The sequence below is a fragment of the Bufo bufo genome, chromosome 1 (genome assembly GCF_905171765.1).
Source record: "Bufo bufo chromosome 1, aBufBuf1.1, whole genome shotgun sequence".
Classification (NCBI taxonomy): Eukaryota; Metazoa; Chordata; class Amphibia; order Anura; family Bufonidae; genus Bufo; species Bufo bufo.
This window is the reverse complement of record NC_053389.1, coordinates 624,426,671-624,450,015: the sequence shown is the minus strand read 5'-3', so window position 1 is coordinate 624,450,015 and position 23,345 is coordinate 624,426,671. Positions and strand designations below refer to the sequence as shown.

At 42.0% G+C, this 23,345-nt stretch overlaps 1 protein-coding gene across 2 annotated transcripts in view; it reads left to right on the top strand.

Annotated features, from left to right (window-relative positions):
* Nucleotides 1–22,985, top strand: part of LOC120985716 (proto-oncogene Mas-like) — a 102,731-nt gene extending 79,746 nt beyond the window's left edge. Inside the window, exons 2-4 of one of the 2 annotated variants that reach the window (XM_040413818.1) lie at nt 12,495–12,566; nt 18,042–19,061; nt 21,550–22,985. In XM_040413818.1, the coding sequence (XP_040269752.1) occupies nt 18,108–19,061 (954 nt within the window). In that variant the 5' untranslated portion in view covers nt 12,495–12,566; nt 18,042–18,107 and the 3' untranslated portion in view covers nt 21,550–22,985. Of the gene's footprint in view, nt 1–12,494; nt 12,567–18,041; nt 19,293–21,549 lie in introns of those variants that run through there. The other variant, XM_040413819.1, reaches the window with a different exon arrangement.
* The last annotated feature ends 360 nt before the right edge of the window (nt 22,986–23,345 follow it).

Here is a 23,345-nt window from a genome sequence, read left to right as displayed (position 1 = left end):
AGGCCTCTTTCAGTGATTTAGGCCTTTGGACCCAGACAGAGGAGAGAGGCACCACAGCACATATTCTGGCATCATATCAGCCACCACAGGAGAAGCCACCATTTAGTTACTTTGACCCCTGCACCCAGGAAGAGGAGAGAGGCACCACAGCACATATTCTGGCATCATATCAGCCACCACAGGAGAAGCCACCATTTAGTTACTTTGACCCCTTCACCCAAACAGAGGAGAGAGGTTCCACATCAGAGAATCAGGCATCATATCAACCACCACAGGAGTAGGCCACAATTTAGTTTATTTGACCCCTGCACCCAGGAAGAGGAGAGAGGCCCCACAGCACATATTCTGGCATCATATCACACACCACAGGAGAAGGCCTCTTTCAGTGATTTAGGCCTTTGGACCCAGACAGAGGAGAGAGGTCAGAGATTAGCTTCATATCCCCCAGCACAGCAGAAGACCGCTTTATTTGACTTAGGCCTCAGCACCCAGACAGAAGACAGAGGTAGCATGGCAGAGGTTATGGCTTCATGTCACCCGTTAGTTTAACCGGCCACTTTCATCTGGTTAGGCCCCGGCGCCCAGACAGAGAAGAGTTTCATTCAACTGTGGGTTTCATAAAATTTGTATCAAATAAAGAAGTGGCCCGTAGCACAACAAGACATGTTTTAGGCAGTTAATAAGGACTACTCTGCACAAGGGAGGGACAGGTCCTGTGGGATCCATGCCTGGTTCATCTTTATGAAGGTCAGCTTGTCCACGTTGGCTGTGGACAGGCGGCTGCGCTTGTCAGTAATGACGCCCCCTGCCGTGCTGAATACGCGTTCAGATAAAACGCTGGCCGCCGGGCAGGAAAGCACCTCCAAGGCATAACATGCTAACTCTGGCCACGTGGACAATTTCGAAACCCAGTAGTTGAATGGGGCCGAACCATCCGTCAGGATGTGGAGGGGTGTGCAGACATACTGTTCAACCATGTTAGTGAAATGCTGCCTCCTGCTAACACGTTCCGTATCAGGTGTCGGTGCAGATAGCTGTGGCGTGGAGACAAAACTTTTCCACATTTCTGCCATGCTAACCCTGCCCTCAGATGAGCTGGCCGTGACACAGCTGCGTTGGCGACCTCTTGCCACTCCTCTGCCTTCACCTTCCACCTGTTCCCCTGTGACATGTGGGAATACTCTCAAGAGCGCCTCTATCAGCGTGCGCTTGTACTCGCGCATCTTACGGTCGCGCTCCAGTTCAGGAATTAAAGTGGGCACATTGTCTTTATACCGGGGATCCAGCAGGGTGGCCACCCAGTAGTCTGCACACGTTAAAACGTGGGCAACTCTGCTGTCGTTGCGCAGGCATTGGAGCATATATTCGCTCATGTGGGCCAGGCTACCCATGGGTAAGGACAAGCTGTCCTCTGTGGGAGGCGTATCGTCATCGTCCACCGTATCCCCCCAGCCACGCACCAGTGATGGGCCTGGGCTGCCACCCCGCTGTGAACTTGCGTCATCCTCGTCCCCCTCCACCTCCTCCTCCTCATCCTCCTCGTCCTCCAGTACAGTGCCTTGGCTGGCGACTTGTGAACCTGTCCTCTGCTGCTTAAACAAACCTCCCTCTGAGCCACTTCGAACAGACTGGCCCGAAAGTGTTAGAAACGAGCCCTCATCCTCCTCCTCCTCCTCCACCTGGGCCACCTCCTCTAACATCATTGCCCTAAGTGTTTTCTCAAGGAGACATAGAAGTGGTATTGTAACGCTGATAACAGTGTCATCGCCACTGGCCATGTTGGTGGAGTACTCGAAACAGCGCAGCAGGGCACACAGGTCTCGCATGGAGGCCCAATCATTGGTGGTGAAGTGGTGCTGTTCGGCAGTACGACTGACGCGAGCGTGCTGCAGCTGAAACTCCACTATGGCCTGCTGCTGCTCGCACAGTCTCTCCAGCATGTGCAAGGTGGAGTTCCACCGGGTGGGCACGTCGCATATGAGGCGGTGAGCGGGAAGGCCGAAGTTCCGCTGTAGCGCAGACAGGCGAGCAGCGGCAGGATGTGAACGGCGGAAGCGCGCACAGACGGCCCGCACTTTATGCAGCAGCTCTGACATGTTGGGGTAGTGGTGAATGAACCTCTGCACCACCAAGTTCAGCACATGCGCCAGGCAAGGGATGTGCGTCAAACCGGCTAGTCCCAGAGCTGCCACGAGATTTCGCCCATTATCGCATACCACCAGGCCTGGCTTGAGGCCCACCGGCAGAAACCACTCGTCAGTCTGTTGTTCAATACCCCGCCACAACTCCTTTGCGCTGTGGGGCCTGTCCCCCAAACATATGAGTTTCAGAATGGCCTGCTGACGTTTACCCCGGGCTGTGCTGAAGTTGGTGGTGAAGGTGTGTGGCTGACCGGATGAGCTGGTGGAAGCAGTGGAGGAGGAAGCCGAGTAGGAGGAGGAGGCTACAGGAGGCAGAGAATGATGCCCTGCGATCCTAGGGGGCGGAAGGACGTGCGCCAAGGAACTGTCCGCCGGGGGCCCAGCCGCCACTACATTCATCCAGTGTGCAGTTAGTGAGATATAGCGTCCCTGGCCGTGCTTACTGGTCCACGTATCTGTGGTTAGGTGGACCTTGCCACAAATGGCGTTGCGCAGTGCACACTTGATTTTATCGGACACTTGCATGTGCAGGGAAGGCACGGCTGTCTTGGAGAAGTAGTGGCGGCTGGGAACCACATACTGCGGGACAGCCATGGCCATCAGCTGTTTGAAGCTGTCTGTGTCCACCAGCCGGAATGACAGCATTTCAAAGGCCAGCAGTTTAGAAATGCTGGCGTTCAGGCCAAGGGCTCGAGGGTGATTCGGGGGGAATTTGCGCTTCCTCTCTAAGGTTTGAGATATTGAGAGCTGAACGCTGCTGTGTGATATAGTGGAGACGCTAGTTGACGGTGGCGGTGGTGGTGGTGTCGGTGGCACATCCTCTGTTTGCTGCTCGGCAGGTGGCAACATTCCTCTCGAGGCGGAAGCCGAGGCAGCAGCGGTAGAGGGAGCAGGGGGAGCCTCAGCGAGTGCCTGGTTTTTAAGGTGTGTACCCCACTGCAGTTCATGCTTTGCATGTAGATGCCTGGTCATGCAGGTTGTGCTGAGGTTCAGAACGTTAATGCCTCGCCTCAGGCTCTGATGGCAGAGCGTGCAAGTCACTCGGGTCTTGTCGGTAGGACATTGTTTAAAGAAGTGCCATGCCAGGGAACTCTTTGAAGCTGCCTTTGTGGGGCTGGGTCCCTGTTGGCGATGTCCAGTAGCAGGCGAACTCTGGGGGCGGCGGCTCGTCTGCTTTGGCCCCCTGCTCCCTCTTTGGCTTCGCTGTTGTCTCGGTCTCACCACTACCTCTTCCTCTGAACTGTGAAAGTCATCGCCACGACCTTCAGTCCATGTGGGGTCTAAGACCTCATCGTCCTCTGCATCGTCTTCCACCCAGTCTCCCTCCCTGACCTCCTCCTGTTCAGTCTGCACACTGCAAAAAGACGCGGCAGTGGGCACCTGTGTTTCGTCATCATCAGAGAGTCGGTGACTCTGCTGTGGTGGTATTCCCATGTCCTCTTCATCTGGAGACATAAGTGGTTGTGCGTCAGTGCATGGTATGTCTTCCTCCACTGGGGAAGGGCTAGGTGGACGCCCCTGGGAAACCCTGGAAGCAGAGTCTTCAAACAGAAGAAGAGACTGCTGCATAACTTGTGGCTCAGACCGTTTCCCTGATATGCTTGGGGGTGATGTGACAGACTGATGGGCTTGGTTTTCAGGTGCCACCTGTGCGCTTTCCGCAGAAGACTGGGTGGAAGACCATGTGGTGAACGTGCTGGAAGCACTGTCGGCCACCCAATCGATTAATGCCTGTACCTGCTCAGGCCTTACCATCCTAAGAGCGGCATTGGGCCCCACGAGATATTGCGGTACATTCTGCCGGCTAGTTGAGGGAGTTCGTTCCCTACTGTGTGCGCCTGGGGCCGAACGGCCACGTCCTCTACCAGCAACAGAGGCTCCACGGACACCACCACGACCGCGTCCTCGTCCCTTAATAGTATTTTTCTTCATTGTTGCGATTCAACTCGCACCACAATGAAATATATTATTTTTTATAAGCAAAATCCCCTCACTGGAATACTTTCAGTCTTTTGACTGTATGGATTACAGATGGAATGACTGTTATATGTGAGTACCGCTTTCTTTGACAGATTCTAGTATGGGTACATATATGTTTTCCCAACCCCAGCACATTAGTTTGCTAATTCCAGATGTATGAAACGCAGGCCTAACTGTATCTAGTATATTGAACGCCAGATAAACTAACTTGGCCTTTTTTAAATAAAAAAAAAATTCCCTCACTGGAATACTTTCAGTCTTTTGACTGTATGGATTACAGATGGAATGACTGTTATATGTGAGTACCGCTTTCTTTGACAGATTCTAGTATGGGTACATATATGTTTTCCCAACCCCAGCACATTAGTTTGCTAATTCCAGATGTATGAAACGCAGGCCTAACTGTATCTAGTATATTGAACGCCAGATAAACTAACTTGGCCTTTTTTAAATAAAAAAAAAATTCCCTCACTGGAATACTTTCAGTCTTTTGACTGTATGGATTACAGATGGAATGACTGTTATATGTGAGTACCGCTTTCTTTGACAGATTCTAGTATGGGTACATATATGTTTTCCCAACCCCAGCACATTAGTTTGCTAATTCCAGATGTATGAAACGCAGGCCTAACTGTATCTAGTATATTGAACGCCAGATAAACTAACTTGGCCTTTTTTAAATAAAAAAAATCCCCTCACTGGAATACTTTCAGTCTTTTGACTGTATGGATTACAGATGGAATGACTGTTATATGTGAGTACCGCTTTCTTTGACAGATTCTAGTATGGGTACATATATGTTTTCCCAACCCCAGCACATTAGTTTGCTAATTCCAGATGTATGAAACGCAGGCCTAACTGTATCTAGTATATTGAACGCCAGATAAACTAACTTGGCCTTTTTTAAATAAAAAAAATCCCCTCACTGGATACTTTCAGTCTTTTGACTGTATGGATTACAGATGGAATGACTGTTATATGTGAGTACCGCTTTCTTTGACAGATTCTAGTATGGGTACATATATGTTTTCCCAACCCCAGCACATTAGTTTGCTAATTCCAGATGTATGAAACGCAGGCCTAACTGTATCTAGTATATTGAACGCCAGATAAACTAACTTGGCCTTTTTTAAATAAAAAAATCCCCTCACTGGAATACTTTCAGTCTTTTGACTGTATGGATTACAGATGGAATGACTGTTATATGTGAGTACCGCTTTCTTTGACAGATTCTAGTATGGGTACATATATGTTTTCCCAACCCCAGCACATTAGTTTGCTAATTCCAGATGTATGAAACGCAGGCCTAACTGTATCTAGTATATTGAACGCCAGATAAACTAACTTGGCCTTTTTTAAATAAAAAAAATCCCTTCACTGGAATACTTTCAGTCTTTTGACTGTATGGATTACAGATGGAATGACTGTTATATGTGAGTACCGCTTTCTTTGACAGATTCTAGTATGGGTACATATATGTTTTCCCAACCCCAGCACATTAGTTTGCTAATTCCAGATGTATGAAACGCAGGCCTAACTGTATCTAGTATATTGAACGCCAGATAAACTAACTTGGCCTTTTTTAAATAAAAAAAATCCCCTCACTGGAATACTTTCAGTCTTTTGACTGTATGGATTACAGATGGAATGACTGTTATATGTGAGTACCGCTTTCTTTGACAGATTCTAGTATGGGTACATATATGTTTTCCCAACCCCAGCACATTAGTTTGCTAATTCCAGATGTATGAAACGCAGGCCTAACTGTATCTAGTATATTGAACGCCAGATAAACTAACTTGGCCTTTTTTAAATAAAAAAAATCCCCTCACTGGAATACTTTCAGTCTTTTGACTGTATGGATTACAGATGGAATGACTGTTATATGTGAGTACCGCTTTCTTTGACAGATTCTAGTATGGGTACATATATGTTTTCCCAACCCCAGCACATTAGTTTGCTAATTCCAGATGTATGAAACGCAGGCCTAACTGTATCTAGTATATTGAACGCCAGATAAACTAACTTGGCCTTTTTTAAATAAAAAAAATCCCCTCACTGGAATACTTTCAGTCTTTTGACTGTATGGATTACAGATGGAATGACTGTTATATGTGAGTACCGCTTTCTTTGACAGATTCTAGTATGGGTACATATATGTTTTCCCAACCCCAGCACATTAGTTTGCTAATTCCAGATGTATGAAACGCAGGCCTAACTGTATCTAGTATATTGAACGCCAGATAAACTAACTTGGCCTTTTTTAAATAAAAAAAATCCCCTCACTGGAATACTTTCAGTCTTTTGACTGTATGGATTACAGATGGAATGACTGTTATATGTGAGTACCGCTTTCTTTGACAGATTCTAGTATGGGTACATATATGTTTTCCCAACCCCAGCACATTAGTTTGCTAATTCCAGATGTATGAAACGCAGGCCTAACTGTATCTAGTATATTGAACGCCAGATAAACTAACTTGGCCTTTTTTAAATAAAAAAAATCCCCTCACTGGAATACTTTCAGTCTTTTGACTGTATGGATTACAGATGGAATGACTGTTATATGTGAGTACCGCTTTCTTTGACAGATTCTAGTATGGGTACATATATGTTTTCCCAACCCCAGCACATTAGTTTGCTAATTCCAGATGTATGAAACGCAGGCCTAACTGTATCTAGTATATTGAACGCCAGATAAACTAACTTGGCCTTTTTTAAATAAAAAAAATCCCCTCACTGGAATACTTTCAGTCTTTTGACTGTATGGATTACAGATGGAATGACTGTTATATGTGAGTACCGCTTTCTTTGACAGATTCTAGTATGGGTACATATATGTTTTCCCAACCCCAGCACATTAGTTTGCTAATTCCAGATGTATGAAACGCAGGCCTAACTGTATCTAGTATATTGAACGCCAGATAAACTAACTTGGCCTTTTTTAAATAAAAAAAATTCCCTCACTGGAATACTTTCAGTCTTTTGACTGTATGGATTACAGATGGAATGACTGTTATATGTGAGTACCGCTTTCTTTGACAGATTCTAGTATGGGTACATATATGTTTTCCCAACCCCAGCACATTAGTTTGCTAATTCCAGATGTATGAAACGCAGGCCTAACTGTATCTAGTATATTGAACGCCAGATAAACTAACTTGGCCTTTTTTAAATAAAAAAAATCCCCTCACTGGAATACTTTCAGTCTTTTGACTGTATGGATTACAGATGGAATGACTGTTATATGTGAGTACCGCTTTCTTTGACAGATTCTAGTATGGGTACATATATGTTTTCCCAACCCCAGCACATTAGTTTGCTAATTCCAGATGTATGAAACGCAGGCCTAACTGTATCTAGTATATTGAACGCCAGATAAACTAACTTGGCCTTTTTTAAATAAAAAAAATCCCCTCACTGGAATACTTTCAGTCTTTTGACTGTATGGATTACAGATGGAATGACTGTTATATGTGAGTACCGCTTTCTTTGACAGATTCTAGTATGGGTACATATATGTTTTCCCAACCCCAGCACATTAGTTTGCTAATTCCAGATGTATGAAACGCAGGCCTAACTGTATCTAGTATATTGAACGCCAGATAAACTAACTTGGCCTTTTTTAAATAAAAAAAATCCCCTCACTGGAATACTTTCAGTCTTTTGACTGTATGGATTACAGATGGAATGACTGTTATATGTGAGTACCGCTTTCTTTGACAGATTCTAGTATGGGTACATATATGTTTTCCCAACCCCAGCACATTAGTTTGCTAATTCCAGATGTATGAAACGCAGGCCTAACTGTATCTAGTATATTGAACGCCAGATAAACTAACTTGGCCTTTTTTAAATAAAAAAAATCCCCTCACTGGAATACTTTCAGTCTTTTGACTGTATGGATTACAGATGGAATGACTGTTATATGTGAGTACCGCTTTCTTTGACAGATTCTAGTATGGGTACATATATGTTTTCCCAACCCCAGCACATTAGTTTGCTAATTCCAGATGTATGAAACGCAGGCCTAACTGTATCTAGTATATTGAACGCCAGATAAACTAACTTGGCCTTTTTTAAATAAAAAAAATTCCCTCACTGGAATACTTTCAGTCTTTTGACTGTATGGATTACAGATGGAATGACTGTTATATGTGAGTACCGCTTTCTTTGACAGATTCTAGTATGGGTACATATATGTTTTCCCAACCCCAGCACATTAGTTTGCTAATTCCAGATGTATGAAACGCAGTCCTAACTGTATCTAGTATATTGAACGCCAGATAAACTAACTTGGCCTTTTTTAAATAAAAAAAAAATTCCCTCACTGGAATACTTTATGGCTTTTCACTGTATGGATTACAGGTGGACTGGTATTAGTAGGGGTGACACAAGCACACCCAAGTCCCTGATGTAGGATTTCTATGGCACAGACCACTATTACAAGTGATTAATGGACGTTGGGAGAGATTGTGCTGCAGCACTAGTCCCAAGATGGCCGCCGCCTATCAGCCCAGTAACATGTGCCACAAAATGGTCTGCACAACCTTTAAAAAAAATAGCCTTGGACTGTGCTGCTAAATCGCTATTGGTCTGAATCCCAGGTGTAGATGTCTGACTTGTTTGGAGCTTTGGAATGCACACTGTGGCAGCTTCTGCTGCAGCACTACAAGTCGCAAAATGGCGGCCGGCGGTCAGCCCAGGTACATGTGGATGGAAAAATCACTCTGGCCACTCTAAAAATAGCCAATCCCTATCAAAAAAGCAGCTCAGCTGCAGTTGTTCAGATGAATCACAGGTGGAGGAGAGAAATTTGCTTCCAGTTATTCAATTATCCCTGCCTATTCTCGCCCTAGCATCAGCTGCGTCTATCCCTGTTCTATTCACATCGGGAGTGAGCACGTCCCGACGTGCGCACAAGCTTATAAAGAGGCTGAGTCACATGCTGCACTTGGCCAATCACAGCCTTGCCAATAGTAGGCATGGCTGCGATGGCATCTTAGGGCAAGTAGTATGATGCATGTTGATTGGCTGCTTTGCAGCCTTTCAAAATGCGCCAAAATACATGCCGAACGACGAACCCGAACCCGAACTTTTACGAAAAAGTTCGGGTTCGGGTCCGTGTCACGAACACCCCAAAATTCGGTACGGACCCGAACTATGCTCGAACTGTTCGCTCAACACTAGTTGGTAACCATGGTTCAGGATTCCATCCCGTCCTGCGTATGGCAGCGTATGGACCCTTCTGAGTTCCGACTCTGCAGCAGCCACTACCCAAGCTTCCACTATAGCTATGCCCTTGCGGCTCGTTGTTGTGGAGCTGCTTCACTGCAAAAACATGAACGGCATGTACTCTCCCTGCCTATAAGAGCTGCTACAGGTGTCCATGATGGTATTCAGCTTGCTGCAAGAACCCATGTTCTCCGCCCCATGACAATACATTGCTGGGATGGCTTTTTTGGAGAAATAATGTTGGCCAAGTATCTCTCAGCAAAGCTGAGCTCATACTAGCAGATCCCTAAAGGCAGCAGAATCAACTAAGTGGCACAGCAGTGACTGCAACAGCAGCAATTGGCCAGATGGGACTTAAGTTTGTTGGGCGAGTAGAGTTGTTTCCTGGCCACACATTCCATTATTGTTGGCTGACGGAAGGGAGTCAAAGGAGGAGGGTATAGTGGGTGAAGCAGTAACTGATGATTTGAGCCGGCACTCACAGTATCAGTGGCATTGCCAGTTCCCGAGCTGACCATAATAGAAGCAGATCTGGTAGTGGCAGTTTTTGGGAGGTTCTGACCATACGTCACCGTTACTTTTTATTGTTGCTGCCGCAACAGTCACCACTCTCCTCCTCTAACGTCATCTCCTCCTCAGAGTCCTAATCTGGCTCCCAGGTCAATCATCATACCCACTCTCTCCTCCTCTTTTATCAGACTATGGTATGTCATTGTGGACTCCTTGGCCACCCTCTGGAATCCCTGCTTTGTATTTGCCCCGAGTGCCCTTGTTTCTACCACTAACCCTACTGCCACCACTGTGGCTTCAAGTGCCACTACTACCACCACCAACATAGCTATGCATGGGATCCTCTGCCTCTGCCTGAATGTCCTCCTCATGGCAGTCCAAACACTGATGCTTATGACACATGTCATCAACAGCGAGACTTTATTGAGTATCCTCCATAACACATTAGGTTTTGTTGCCTCTTCTTAGGAAAAAAGAAAGGCAACCCGCTAGGAGGGGGCAGTGTAGAATTAATGCAAGTAAAAGGCTTTTCTGGGAGCGCAAGGAGGAGCAGCAGGAGGAATGCCAGGACTCCTGGCTCCAAGGCATGGTGTCAGACTCTGATGTGACATCCACATCACTCTGCCCGTGACTGAGAGGAGAATTGAGCCATCCAGTCCACAATCTTATCCTCTCTCCTCAATAACAATGTGGCACCTATCAGAAGCTATGGAGAACTGTGGCTTTCTACTACTACTGGCTGGATAGCTGTTGCTTTTACTGCTGCTACTTTCCACATTTTTACTCTAGGATGATGAGGCATGAGTCGTTCGTTTTCCAAATATTTTATTACTAGGCTATAAATGAAAAGTCATGGGTTTCCTATAGATGAAAAATCATAGGTTTGGTGCACCGATTACTAAACATAACTAGCAAAAATATGACTTGAAAGTGTTTTTTCTATAATTTGAAGACAGAGGTGCAATTAAATGTTCATCACCTACTACAAACACACTGCACACTAGTATTGATAATTTAGTTTGATAAAAATGAAGTTTTTGCAGTAAATGTCTTTGAACTACACATTATTATGCAATAATGCATTCACTAACATAGATATAACAATACAATTTTATAGTAAAATGTCTTTGAACCACATGGTATGATGCAGTAATGCATTCACTAATACAGGTATAACAATGTAATATTTTTCTGTAAAATGTCTTTAAAGTGCATGGTATGAAGCAGTAATAGAATCACAAACATGCAATTTTTGCAGTAAAATGTGTTTGAACTTTAATACAACACTTTTTTTGCAGTAAATCTAAAATGCATTCAAAAACAGAGGCATAAAAATGGTGTTACTGCAGTACTGCTTTTACTGTAACTAACCATTATCTTGCAGTAATATGCAATACATTTAATAACATGGGTATAAAAATAGCGTTATTGCAGTATTGCTTTTGCTTTAACTACTCGTTATCTTGCAGTAATATGTAATGTGTTTAATAACACTCTCGAGAGTGCCCAGTGTATTTGTTGTTTATTGTGATTCCATTGAATAGATTGGGTGAATCTACTCTACTGAGAGCACCTCATTTGATCTCAGGTTCATCCAGTGCATCACATTATTTTATATTTTATATTTGTTTAATAACACTGTTATAAAAATTGCATCATTGCAGTATTACTTTTGCTGTAACTACTGTTATCTTACAGTAATATGAAACATGTTTAATAGCACAGGTATAAAAATGTAAGTATTGCATTGTCTTCTCAGCAAATGGACCTGCCTGCCTACTATTCCCTGATTGGCAGATCAGGCTGTCTTTCAGCCTCTGAGCCAATAGGGGCAAGCCCCCACCCGCCCCCCAGTGTTATGTGATCTTCCATCTTCTTCTTCCCTCCTGGTTTTCCCTGCAAATTTTCACAGTAAAATGGTGCTAAGCACTGTTTTTACGCTTTTCATCTAAAGCATTTCGCAAAAACTTTGATTTCATGTGGTGGATGAATTCTTGGGAAGTTCATAACAAATCGATTTATTTAGAATCGATTCACTCATATCTACTATGAATGACTAATTGACTTTTTTGCAATTCATTGAAAAAGGAAAATGAGCAATGAGCAGGGCAGTAGTAGATTTTGTCTACTTAGCCATGTCTTGTTTCATCTCTACAGCCTCATACTAAAAACTGCAAAGCTGGATGAAAAGAGTCTGCTTGTGCGGTGGCAAGCAGAGTCCCTTTGGTTCCATATTATGGAGCCATAGACACTTCACTTCAGTGGTGTCACTAGAAAAGAACATCTGGGGTGCAAGCTCAGGATTTTTGTTCCAGTGCCCCACATCTCTAGGTGACAGCCACTTTCACCTGCATCCTCAGGATGCAGATACTGTGTAATACTAGGGCTGGGCTGTCAGCATCCTGGGCTGTCATTTACTCTCACACGCTATAGGCTAGGTCTTAATTCTATGAGACTCCAGGATGAACACCTGCAACAGTGTGCTTCGTGATTGTGCATTTATTATTTAAAACGCGTGTGTGTGGTAATAAGCACCCCAAAATTGTCATCAGATATAACAAGGTGTAATATGATATAACAAATAAGTGATCTTTATTATTGTTTAATTTGTCTTCATTATATTTTTAGCCTTTTGGTGCACGTCAGGAATCTTACAGCTTAATAATTCTGGAGACTTTTCAGGGCGTTCTCACAAAATAGGTGAGATATTTTCAATGTTACCTTTCTATAGTAAATATTAGTCTAAGAAAGCTCCCGGTAAACCCCCACTTAAAGGGTATGTTCACGTGGCGAATTTTGACGTGTCAGAACCCGCAATGCATTCTGCGTCCGAAACCGTTGTGGTTTCTGCCATGGTTTTTAACTGCAGACCCGCTAGAGGTTTAGTTTTATCGAATAAAGCTAAACCACAATCGGACATTTGCCACTGCTTCCTCTGCTTGCCATGAGCAAGGCTGAACTGACTCCCATTGCAAACAATGAGCGGCGGACACCACAAAGTCATCAGTCGAATTTTGGTCCAGACCTCGCATTAAAATTCTGATGTCAAATTCTGCCCTTTAAACGGGCCCTAAATGATCATTTTATTTTTGGACCAAACGCTTTCTGTTTTCCTGATACTCTGTTCCAAATCCCCCGATTAGACATGGAGTTAAAGAGCACGGGTCACCTCTCCTGGCATGATTATTTAGTAAATACTTGTATTCTTCATGAAGTAACAACTCTGGAGTCTTTTAGAAATCCATGGAGTGCCAATCCAATTACAATATCAAATGGGAATGTTGCTACACCTTGTCAGACAATGGGCACAGGGACATGCCCCTAGATCAGGGTTGCATAACCCGCGGCCCGCGGGCCACATGCACCCCACAGAGCCAAGACTTGCGGCCCCCGTCCTCCTGGACAGAAACACAGCTGATCGTGCGATCAGCTGTGTTTCTGCCTGCAGTGCTGCGCGATGGAGCATTACATCAGTGACAGCAGGGAAGCCAAGGAGAAGGCAGGAGCAGTGTATCAGCGCTTCTGCCTTCCCCTCAGATAGGTGAGCGGAGTGCTATGCAGGGTGGACCCAGCTTGGGGGAAGAGGAGTGCAGAGCTGCAGGGTCAGGAGACCCTGATCAGCTGTGCTTGTGTAAAATGTCCCCCACAGCAGACTGGTTTCCCCTGTAACTCTGGATCCTTTAGATGCCCCAGTTACAGTGAAAATAGTGCAAAAAAAAGGTCTGTGTCCCCAAAGCTCTTAGGGACAAATTATGTGAAAAAAATATATAAAAAAATAAGTTCAAAAGTTATTTTAAAAATAATTGAAAACAAAAAAAAAAACAATATAATAAAACACAAATAAAAGAAATAAAATATGATCTGGCGAAAAAATATAAAATTATAAAAAAGAAATTACAAAAATAAAGTACAAATAAAATAAAAAAATAAAAAGGAAAAATTGCAAAATAAAAGTGTTCACTGTCCCCTAGCAGTATTTTTATGATCCCTGGGGGACACATTATTTGGCAAAAATATATTAAAAAAAATTATAGAAAATGTAAAAATTTAAAAGAATTAAATACAAATAAAATAAAAAAATAAAAAGTGCAAAATAGTAAAGTGTTCATTGTCCACCAACAGTCTTTTTATGACCTCTTGGGGGACATATTATGTGGCAAAAATGTATGAAAATAATAAGTAATAAACCAATTATAAAAAAAAGATACAATAAAATATTAATAAAAATACAAATAAAAGTAATAAATAAAAAGGAAAAAGTGAAAAATTAACAAAAAGTGTCTTGGGGATATTATTTGTAGCAGAAATATATTAAAAATTAAGTTAAAAAAGATAAAAAATAATAAAATACATAAGAAAAAACACCCACACCAACCAAAACCGTCGCCATTATCACCCCATTCATGTGAAACTATACATATTATATAACAAAACAACTAACACAAAATAGGTAACTAATTATAATAATGGTGGTAGTTTGCATATTTAAAGAATAATGAGCTATAGTTTGAAAAAAAAAAAACTTTTTAAAAATAAAACAAAAAAAAGGTAAAAAGGCCCTATGTGTCAAGTGAAAAATTGTTGCAAAAATCATTTTGGTATTCCCAACACATAAAAAAGTTACAACCATTGGAACCACCACGTGCGCTCAATCACAAAAAAGAAGTGTCTGTTCAGGCCTGGTTATTAAAGTGTTAACCAATAAGCACTTTCCCCACTAGTAAGGGAAAATTCTTACTGGTTATTGCATGGTGCCTATAACTGGCAGGAGGTGGTAATAACCAGGGAGCGCTGTCCTCTTATTTGCGGTGCCTTGAAATAGAGCGATGTGACAATGTGGTCCTCAGACCAAAAAAGATTGTACACCCCTGCCCTAGATTGTATCATCCAGTTTTCAAGTTATTAAAAATAATTCCAAGAGGAATGACATAGGTTTAATAATAGATCGTACATGCTGCTGGTATGGGCTATCGTGCTCCCTCACAAACCGACCCCCCACCATACCCCCGAATAACGACACATACACCAGGTTGGAATGAATTTGGCCACAGCAACTGTTTATTAATACATAAATTAAAACTTTCCTTGAAAATATATAATAACCAACCCATATGCAACGGCATATGTATGACAACATTCTCTCCCCAACATATGTATGACATATAAAACCTATTAATTACGAGGGAGGTCCTCGAAGCCCCAAAATGTTTAATATCAAAACCTTAAACCTCCATCTTTTGCCCCCAGCCGATGAGCGCCAGCTCGGAGGCACCACTGATAGACCTAAAACCCCAGCCCCGCAAATACCAACCATAGGAGTCCAGCCCCAACCATGGAGCCCTCCCATCCCCCATAACCTGTTATTCCACCAACTCTGAGGACCTCCCGCCGCCTAGACTGCCGTGACTGTAAACGTGTACTCCCGTCTGCTGTGACCTGAAAAACAAAAACAACCTCCTCCAACCCCCAGACAATAATAACAACGACTAGAAACAAGAATTTGGGGACGGTGGGTGGAAGCTGTTTAATATAATCTCCCTGTCTGCCCTAACTTTTCCAAAAATGGCTGCCACCTCTCTCCCGGCACCCCTATTTCACCCCCCACTTTTGAACCCCCCCAATCCTGACCTGGCAGGGGTTCACTGACGCCCCACCTGCGTCATGCCGGCCTCCCCCCAGGCTACGCCCTCTAGTCAGGCCATACTGAACTGTTATTACATGAAGAGTACATGTATTTACAAAAACCGACATGTCAGGACTCAGGAGAGCTCCTCCATCCTCTTTCATAAGGACATTCCCTCCTTAGACCCCTGGCCATAAAGGGCTCAGGTTAAAAGAGAAACTGTAGAGAAACTAAAGGCCCCTATACATTACACAATTTAGCAGACGATTATTGGGAAGGAAGCATTCCTTTCCAGCAAGTGTCTGCTCTTCGGTGAAGGAGACTGCAACATTTACATGCAGCGATCTCCTTCACAGTATGTGGAGGAACAATCGCGAATGCCATCACTCGTCCCCATACAAAATCATTGTTTGCCGGCAGTACAGCATGTTTAGGCGGCACAATCTGCTGCTGGCAAATGATTTTGGTGATGGCACAAACGAGCATATTACCTGATGAACGAGCGTTGTGTCCGTTCATGAGGTATTCAGCAGCACATTATTCCCTTCCAGATTATCGCTAAAGAGCAATTCTATGAACTGATGATGAGCGAACTGAGCTCGGCCTGCTGTGCCCGAACCGGATTCGTTTCTGTACATAAGTGATATTGCTAAGGAATCCGTAGCTCCGTACATGCATATAATGTATGGCCTTCAATGAGTCTTTTCCAAGATGGCGCTTGGTAACGTGAGACTTCAATTGCCGTTACTGTAAGTAATGGCGCTTGCATTAATGGATTACATTATGCATCCGAACCAGGTTTGTAGATGCGCTTCATAATCATTAAAAATTTGTAATGTAATACATTAATGCATGTCTAGTAACAGCAAATGCACAAGACAAATGAAGTCTCGCGTTACTCTTGGAAGAGCCTCACAGAGGCCATACATTATATGCATGTACAGAGCTACAGATTCCTTACCAATATGACTTATGTACAGGAACGAACCAGGTTCGGACAGAGCCGGCCGCTCATCACTACTACGAGTGCTTGTTAGCGATTATATGGCTGATTCTTGTCACAAGGGAAAGGGAATCATCACTGATAATGTCCCTGTCAGCTACTACTAAAGAAACTGACAATGCTACTAGACCTCCTAAGGAGCAGAGCTGGATACAGTATATAGTATATAGGGTGGGAGTCAGTGGAATCACAGCTGTAGTTTCCAAATTATAGGCACTTACGGGCACATTTATTAAGACCAGTGTTTTAGGCGCCAGTCTTAATAAAGTCCTGCACTGGTGGTGGATCCGCCGGAGTTATGAAGGGGCTCCGGCCTCTACATAACTTTGGCATATCCAGCGCCAGTTTAAATTTAAGACAGCTCCCTTGCTGTCTTACATTTAGACCATTTTCTACTCCTAAAACAGACATAGAAAATAATGAATGAGAAGGGCCTGCTGGTCTGTGCCCTCCCCCCCCCCCACACCATGCTCACTTTTTTAGACTTGGAGTGTGTGGGGAAAAGTCGCAGATTGCGATGCAAATAACCTTTGATCTGCAATCTGTGCCATAAATAAGCCCAATAGAGGTGTATTTCTGGATAGTAAATGACCCCCCTGGCATCCACACTGAGGGATTTTGAATTATCCTGATAAACTGAATGATAACAGTATTAATACACCTGATGTGTGAGTTGGTGTGTTTTGCATACCAGTAGTGAATTTTGTTCACATTTTGCTACATCCAGCAACATTTGTGTTGCTTATTGTAATGATATCCTTCTAGATCCGTTGCTTCATTCTAGAGAAAATGTACTTTTAATCCATATGCAAATAGACAGTTAAATGCACCAAGCGTGGGCCCAAGCCACTCTTCATGCTTTCTCTGCAAGTCCTTCTTGATTGACAGGTCCAGGTTCCTACATAGCTATCTCGCCTGGCCTTGTCAATCAAGATGGAGAGCCTGTCAGAAGAAGCAAGAAGAGCAAGGGTGCACAGAGTAACTTCTCCAGAATGAAACAACGGATTGCTATGTGGAAGGATTCATTACATTCAGACGAGCTAGACCTAGGAGACATTGTGCCTTGTTTAACAGTGCATTTCCAGGTGACAAATTCCATTTAATAAGGATGTAAAAGGCATAATTCAGTTCAGTGAAATATTTTTTTCTGGTTTTAATATTAAATCAATAGAGTTGTAGTCAGATGTTCCATGAATGTTATTATCGTTGGACTTCTGGATCTAGTTTGGTATACTTGTATTTTACTTACTATAACAGATTTTTAACTGATAAAAAGTCATCAATGGGCATACAAGGCAATACAAACTGATAATGTCCAAAGGTGTAACCTCCAATAATAATAACCATAGCAATTGCTATGAAGTTGTATGCCGTATGGCTCGAAAGCTTGGGATACTCTTATTGGGCCGTTGAGCCACATTGATGCCTCTCATAATATAACGAGTCATAAAAGATGATAAATGTGATGCAATAACTGTAAAGTAAATGTAGCTAATGTACAGCAATGGCTGCTCTATTAATGTAGTGCTTTTTTTTTTTTTTTTTACAGAAGTTGGAACATTGACGTACCAGAAAAACTCAGCTTGTTGTTTCTGGAAGCTTTTCTAAACTCATCATGGCTGAATCGGGAAACCTTTCATCAAATGGTACTCAGCTGTCAAACAGAGTTGACACTGTGGTGTACTCCGTTGTGGCTTGTTTCGCAGTTATACTCTGTCTGCTTGGAATGATGGGAAATGCTATTGTTGCCTGGATTCTTACCTTTAACATAAAAAGGACCAAATACACTGTGTATATCCTTAACCTTGCCATTGCCGACTTTATCTACCTTCTGTTTGTTGCCGTTGTCGTGCTCTTGATGGTTGATACAATGCTAAACCGCAACACTCCAACAACTACAACAATATTTGCATTGGAGGTCATGTATGACTTTGGATACGATGCTGGTATGCTCTTCCTTACAGCTATAAGTGTAGAAAGATGCCTGTCTGTTCTCTTTCCGATATGGTACAAGTGTTACCGGCCAAAGCACTTATCATCCTTCAGTTGTGGTCTTATCTGGTTGCTGGGTGCTCTCTTATCACTTTTGAATAACTTTATCTGCCCTTCACAGTCCTTTATGGCAGCGACAAAAGAGTGTACTGGAATCCAGATATTCTCAACCATTGTCACATTTGTCTTCATCATACCATTGATGCTCACATCCAGTTTTATTTTAATCTACATCATAAAAACAACATCAAAGAAATCCCGACCACCCAAGATCTATCTTGCCATAATAATCACTGTTTTGGTTTTTCTCATTTCCGTAGCACCTATCAGATTGTTATGGTCTTTACTCTATTTCAAGTCGTTCACAAACACATTGACCGCTTTGGCATTCTTTTTTGCCACCACATATTGCACTGCATTTAACAGCAGTGCAAACCCTTTTATTTACTTCTTTGTGGGCAGACACAGGAAGAAGAGGTTTGGTGGTTCCATTAATGGAGCTCTAAGTCGGGTGTTTAAAGATGATGAAACTGAGCAGACAACTGATGTCAGCACAATTAACACAAGCATGAACTAGGTACCAGCCATTCATTTCACTTGAATATGGGTTTTTCATTTCTATGGTACGCTAAGAAAAGAGCAGATAAGACTTAAATACTTAACAGAATGGTTATTTGTCTTGTATACCACAGGTTGGTTACTTGTAGCTTGGGTTATAGGTTTGACAACTGTGAATTCTATCAGATTTAATAGTTAGGAGTCTCCAGATTATTACTTGGGTTTGTTTTGTTTGCATTTAACAATGGCAGCTTTCTTTTAACACGTCTGAAAAATGAATCCCTAACTGCATCAGAGTACATCAAGGGTATATTTTATATGGGAACCATACCTTCAAGCTAAAACTTGTATCTCACATGAGAAGAAAATGATGGGTCTAATATTACATCTCAAGAAGCCACAGTAAAGCAATAGCTTTGACCATATCAATTGCTTATAACATGAAAGTTACTGTTTGTGAGGTGCCTTTGTACTAACAATGCAAGAAATTATTTTAGCTGAGAAAGTAGGTTTGACCAGGTAAAACATCTTAGAACATAGATGATGTGTCCAAAGTGAACTCTGCATCTATGGTGTGAGAGCATCAAAAAGTGGAGATGCCATAAATTTACAGTCACTAGAGATATTTTGCTTTACATAGGCTCTATCTATTTTCATAAAAGAGCATTTTCATTTTCACTCACAGCACATATTGAAAATTCTTCAAGAGAAGAGGTACATTTCTTGTGGAAAAGGATGGAACAGAGCAAAGACAATGAGGGCATAGCGGTGGGGTGGGGATAGTCAATATGACAACGTGATGATAGGTTAAATGGAATCAGAAAAGAAAAGAAAAATAAACCAGAAATCAAAGCCCCATATTTACAATACTTCTAAAGTACGGACTCTTTAAGCGAGTCAGTAGCCCTGGGCAATTATCAGAAATGAACATTTCTTCCTGATCATTGCCCCTTCATTTTCTGCATATACATGCAGCGATCATCAGGGCTGGATGGGGATGAACTATTGTTACTATGATCATTCATCTCTACCGGGTCTTGAGTGTCGGCAGTACATCCTTGTTCACACAGGGCAATGTGCAGCTGACAAGAATATGTTTTGTGGGGGGGGCTACATAGATTATTGGATCAGCCAACAAATGAGTGTTCTGCTCATTTACTTATAATCAGTCCAATAATCTGCCATTTTAATAGGGCCATAATGTGGGGGTTTTGTTCATAATTAGCTTTTCTCTCTCTCTTAACACTCCAAGGAAACCTGCTATGCTATGTTATGCCTAGTGTGGGCCTTGGGGGTAAAGCAGACATTCTCTATTTGGTCTTCTCAAGATCCCATTAACTTGCACTTTTCCTCAGGCCCTGTACTAGGCATAAGAAAATATATCAGTTTTTCCACAGAGTGCTCTTAAGGGAATCCATCAGCAGATTTGATCCTGCTAAACTGCTAACAGAACTAGGTGGGGGCTGTACAAACATACAGTTTTCTTAGCTTTTATCATCAAAGGTGGTGAGGATATGCAATTTTATTCTGCCTGATTCTCCTTCCTGAGGGCAGTAGATGTGGAACTTCACTGTCAAGTGCTCTCTGCATTGAGTGACAACTGTGGTCTCCTGGTTGTATGCTATTGTCATCACTAAAAGCAGAGGGAAAAGTAAAGGACGCTTCACAGTGAAGCCTTGTCTCTAGTGCACCTGCTGAAGCAGAATCTGGCAGAATAAAAGTTCATATTATCACTACCCCTGATGATAAAAGCTCAGAAATGGTATGTTTGTACAGAACTACCTAGTGCTGGCAGCAGTTTAAAACTACTGTACATTGACAAGTCATGTAATGCTTCTTAATTCAAATTTACCTACAGCATGATTACTGATGTTTTCCCTATGTGGTGTGCTAACAAATATGTGGTACATGCTGAGGTCTAAAATCAGATTATTTTGAATAGCAGTAGTTTTCAAAATAATGTATACTTTTACAAACATGAATGTCTTCATCATTTGCCCTGTTTGTATAATGTTAAAGGAATCTTCCCATAAACATAATTTATAACTAGGCCCAATTTGAACAAATTGGACGGAAGATTCGATTTGAGTACAGATAAATTCAACATAAATGAGAAGTGTTCAGATTGCCCTGAAAGGTCATGTATAACCCTCTGAGGTCTCTTTAAAGGTGAAGACATTAGTAATGTCAATTACATATACAATACATTATTTTAGCATTTCTTTTTCAACAAAAAAGCTAAGATTTCTAATATTCTGTTTTTAGTTTCTCATTATGGGGTACTGAGTGCAGAATGGGGAAATCTTGAATTTTTATTTGTATTTTAGCACAAGGCCGCAACGTAATAAAATATGAAAAAGTGAAAGGGTCTAAATACTTTCTGTCTATAGGTAAATGCATGGTAGGCAGTGGTAAGAAACAGTCTGTTTAAAAACACACTGAACTGTGCAATTTGTTATGCTTTTTAATATTTAAAAAAGGTCAAAAATTATCCTTTTCTGGGACAGATGTCTACCGGTGGTTATACACACACAGTGGTATTGGAAGAAACAGTCCAAAAGTTATCCCTATTAGGAGAAGAAGTCTGCCGGTGTTTACACACACAGGGTGATATCGGAAGAAGCAATGCCTTGCTTTGAACATGTGGTCCAAAACTTATTCCTTTTTGGGAGTAACAACATGTTTGGTGGACCAGTTCCTGCCACTGGTCCAATCTTCTGATCCAGATGTCTATGAGGCCAGGGCTTAGGGTATGTGCCAGAGAAAGGGCACAAACCAGGTACATCTGAACCTGGTTGTTCAGGCAACTCATACAGTATCTGTGCGATAAATTTAATTTTTGTAATAAAATTTCCACCATTTTTTTATTTTTATGAAATGACACAGAACAACACATCAGGTACAATAGTCTATGATTAATGGAATTTTTGTAATAAAAATCTTAAAAGGTTTTTTCTTTCTAAATAAAATAAGCAATCAGAGTCCACAACAATACACAGTGATGCTGGGAATATATGTCCAGTCAGGTTTGGTATACTTCTTTTCAAAAGTTTTTCACCAAAAGATAAGTGATAAATACATAATCAGTGAGGGTCAAACCACTGGGACCCTGCTCCATTCATTTTTATGGAAATAATGGAGACAGCCAAGCATTGTACTCTCTAGCCCCAGAGAAGTGAACAGAACAGTGGTCAGAACAAGTGAACAGAACATGCGTACCACCACTCCATTCACACAGGGGACTAGGGGGCTCCCCATTCTCATGATGCACTTCATATATATAGGATAGTAATAAATCATAATGATGTTTATGAAAAGTTTGTTGTATTGCTGGAGACGTTTTAATATATAAATATATATATATAGAGCTGTGAATGTACTTTTTAGCACACAAATGTATACATGATAGTTTATGTTTCCTACCATATATTTCCTACTATATTATAGTGATAATGAATAAAAATCCTTAAAGACCAACACTTTGACTTTTCAAATATACAGCATGTTATGTGTAGACAGGAAACCAGTTTCTCTATATTTTAACATGGAAGATGCAATGTCATTCTCATAGGAAGGAATAGAGAAGTAACTGAGTGTCAGTCACATGACACAGCTAAGACTCAGAAGGGAGGTTATAACTCACAATCAAAGTCACTGGTGAGAAGATTACCTGCTCTACAGTTTACACTATGTACCTTTCTAACAGATCACAGAATAACATTTTTTGTGGGAGTTCTTCTTTAAACACTGTCTCTGGATATACATCTGAGAAGTGTTCACAAGAATGTTTGTACATTACTGTACCTATGATCACTGTATCCTAGTGAAATTACACTGTTTATTTTCTTTGCCTTATTTATAACTTATCTTTTTGGAAAACTGTCAAACAATGTGTATCAACACTTGTGTAAATTCATCTATTATGTACCTTAATAAACTTTATATCTAGAATTGGGCAAAGGCGATTCATTATTACTTGGCAGGCTGATGGAGTTTGAAGGTGTAGTCAGATGAATGTCAGGTTATTATTTCAGATGTAAAAGGTTGATCGGGTAACTGATGACTCATGTATTGACAGAGATTATAACGTGTGAACAAGGTGTTCATAATCCGTTTCAAAAGAGGGATTACTCTAACAAAAATAATCATGAGAGTACAAGTGATCATCTTGGATAAAGAAGGTGTGATCAGTCCTAGATGTGAACTGCCACTTTCTGGCACAGTGCAGCAATGCAATAGCCAGTATATAGTTGTATAAATGCATAGATTTGTATCTCTGGCTGAAACTGTTTGTGCTGTGTAT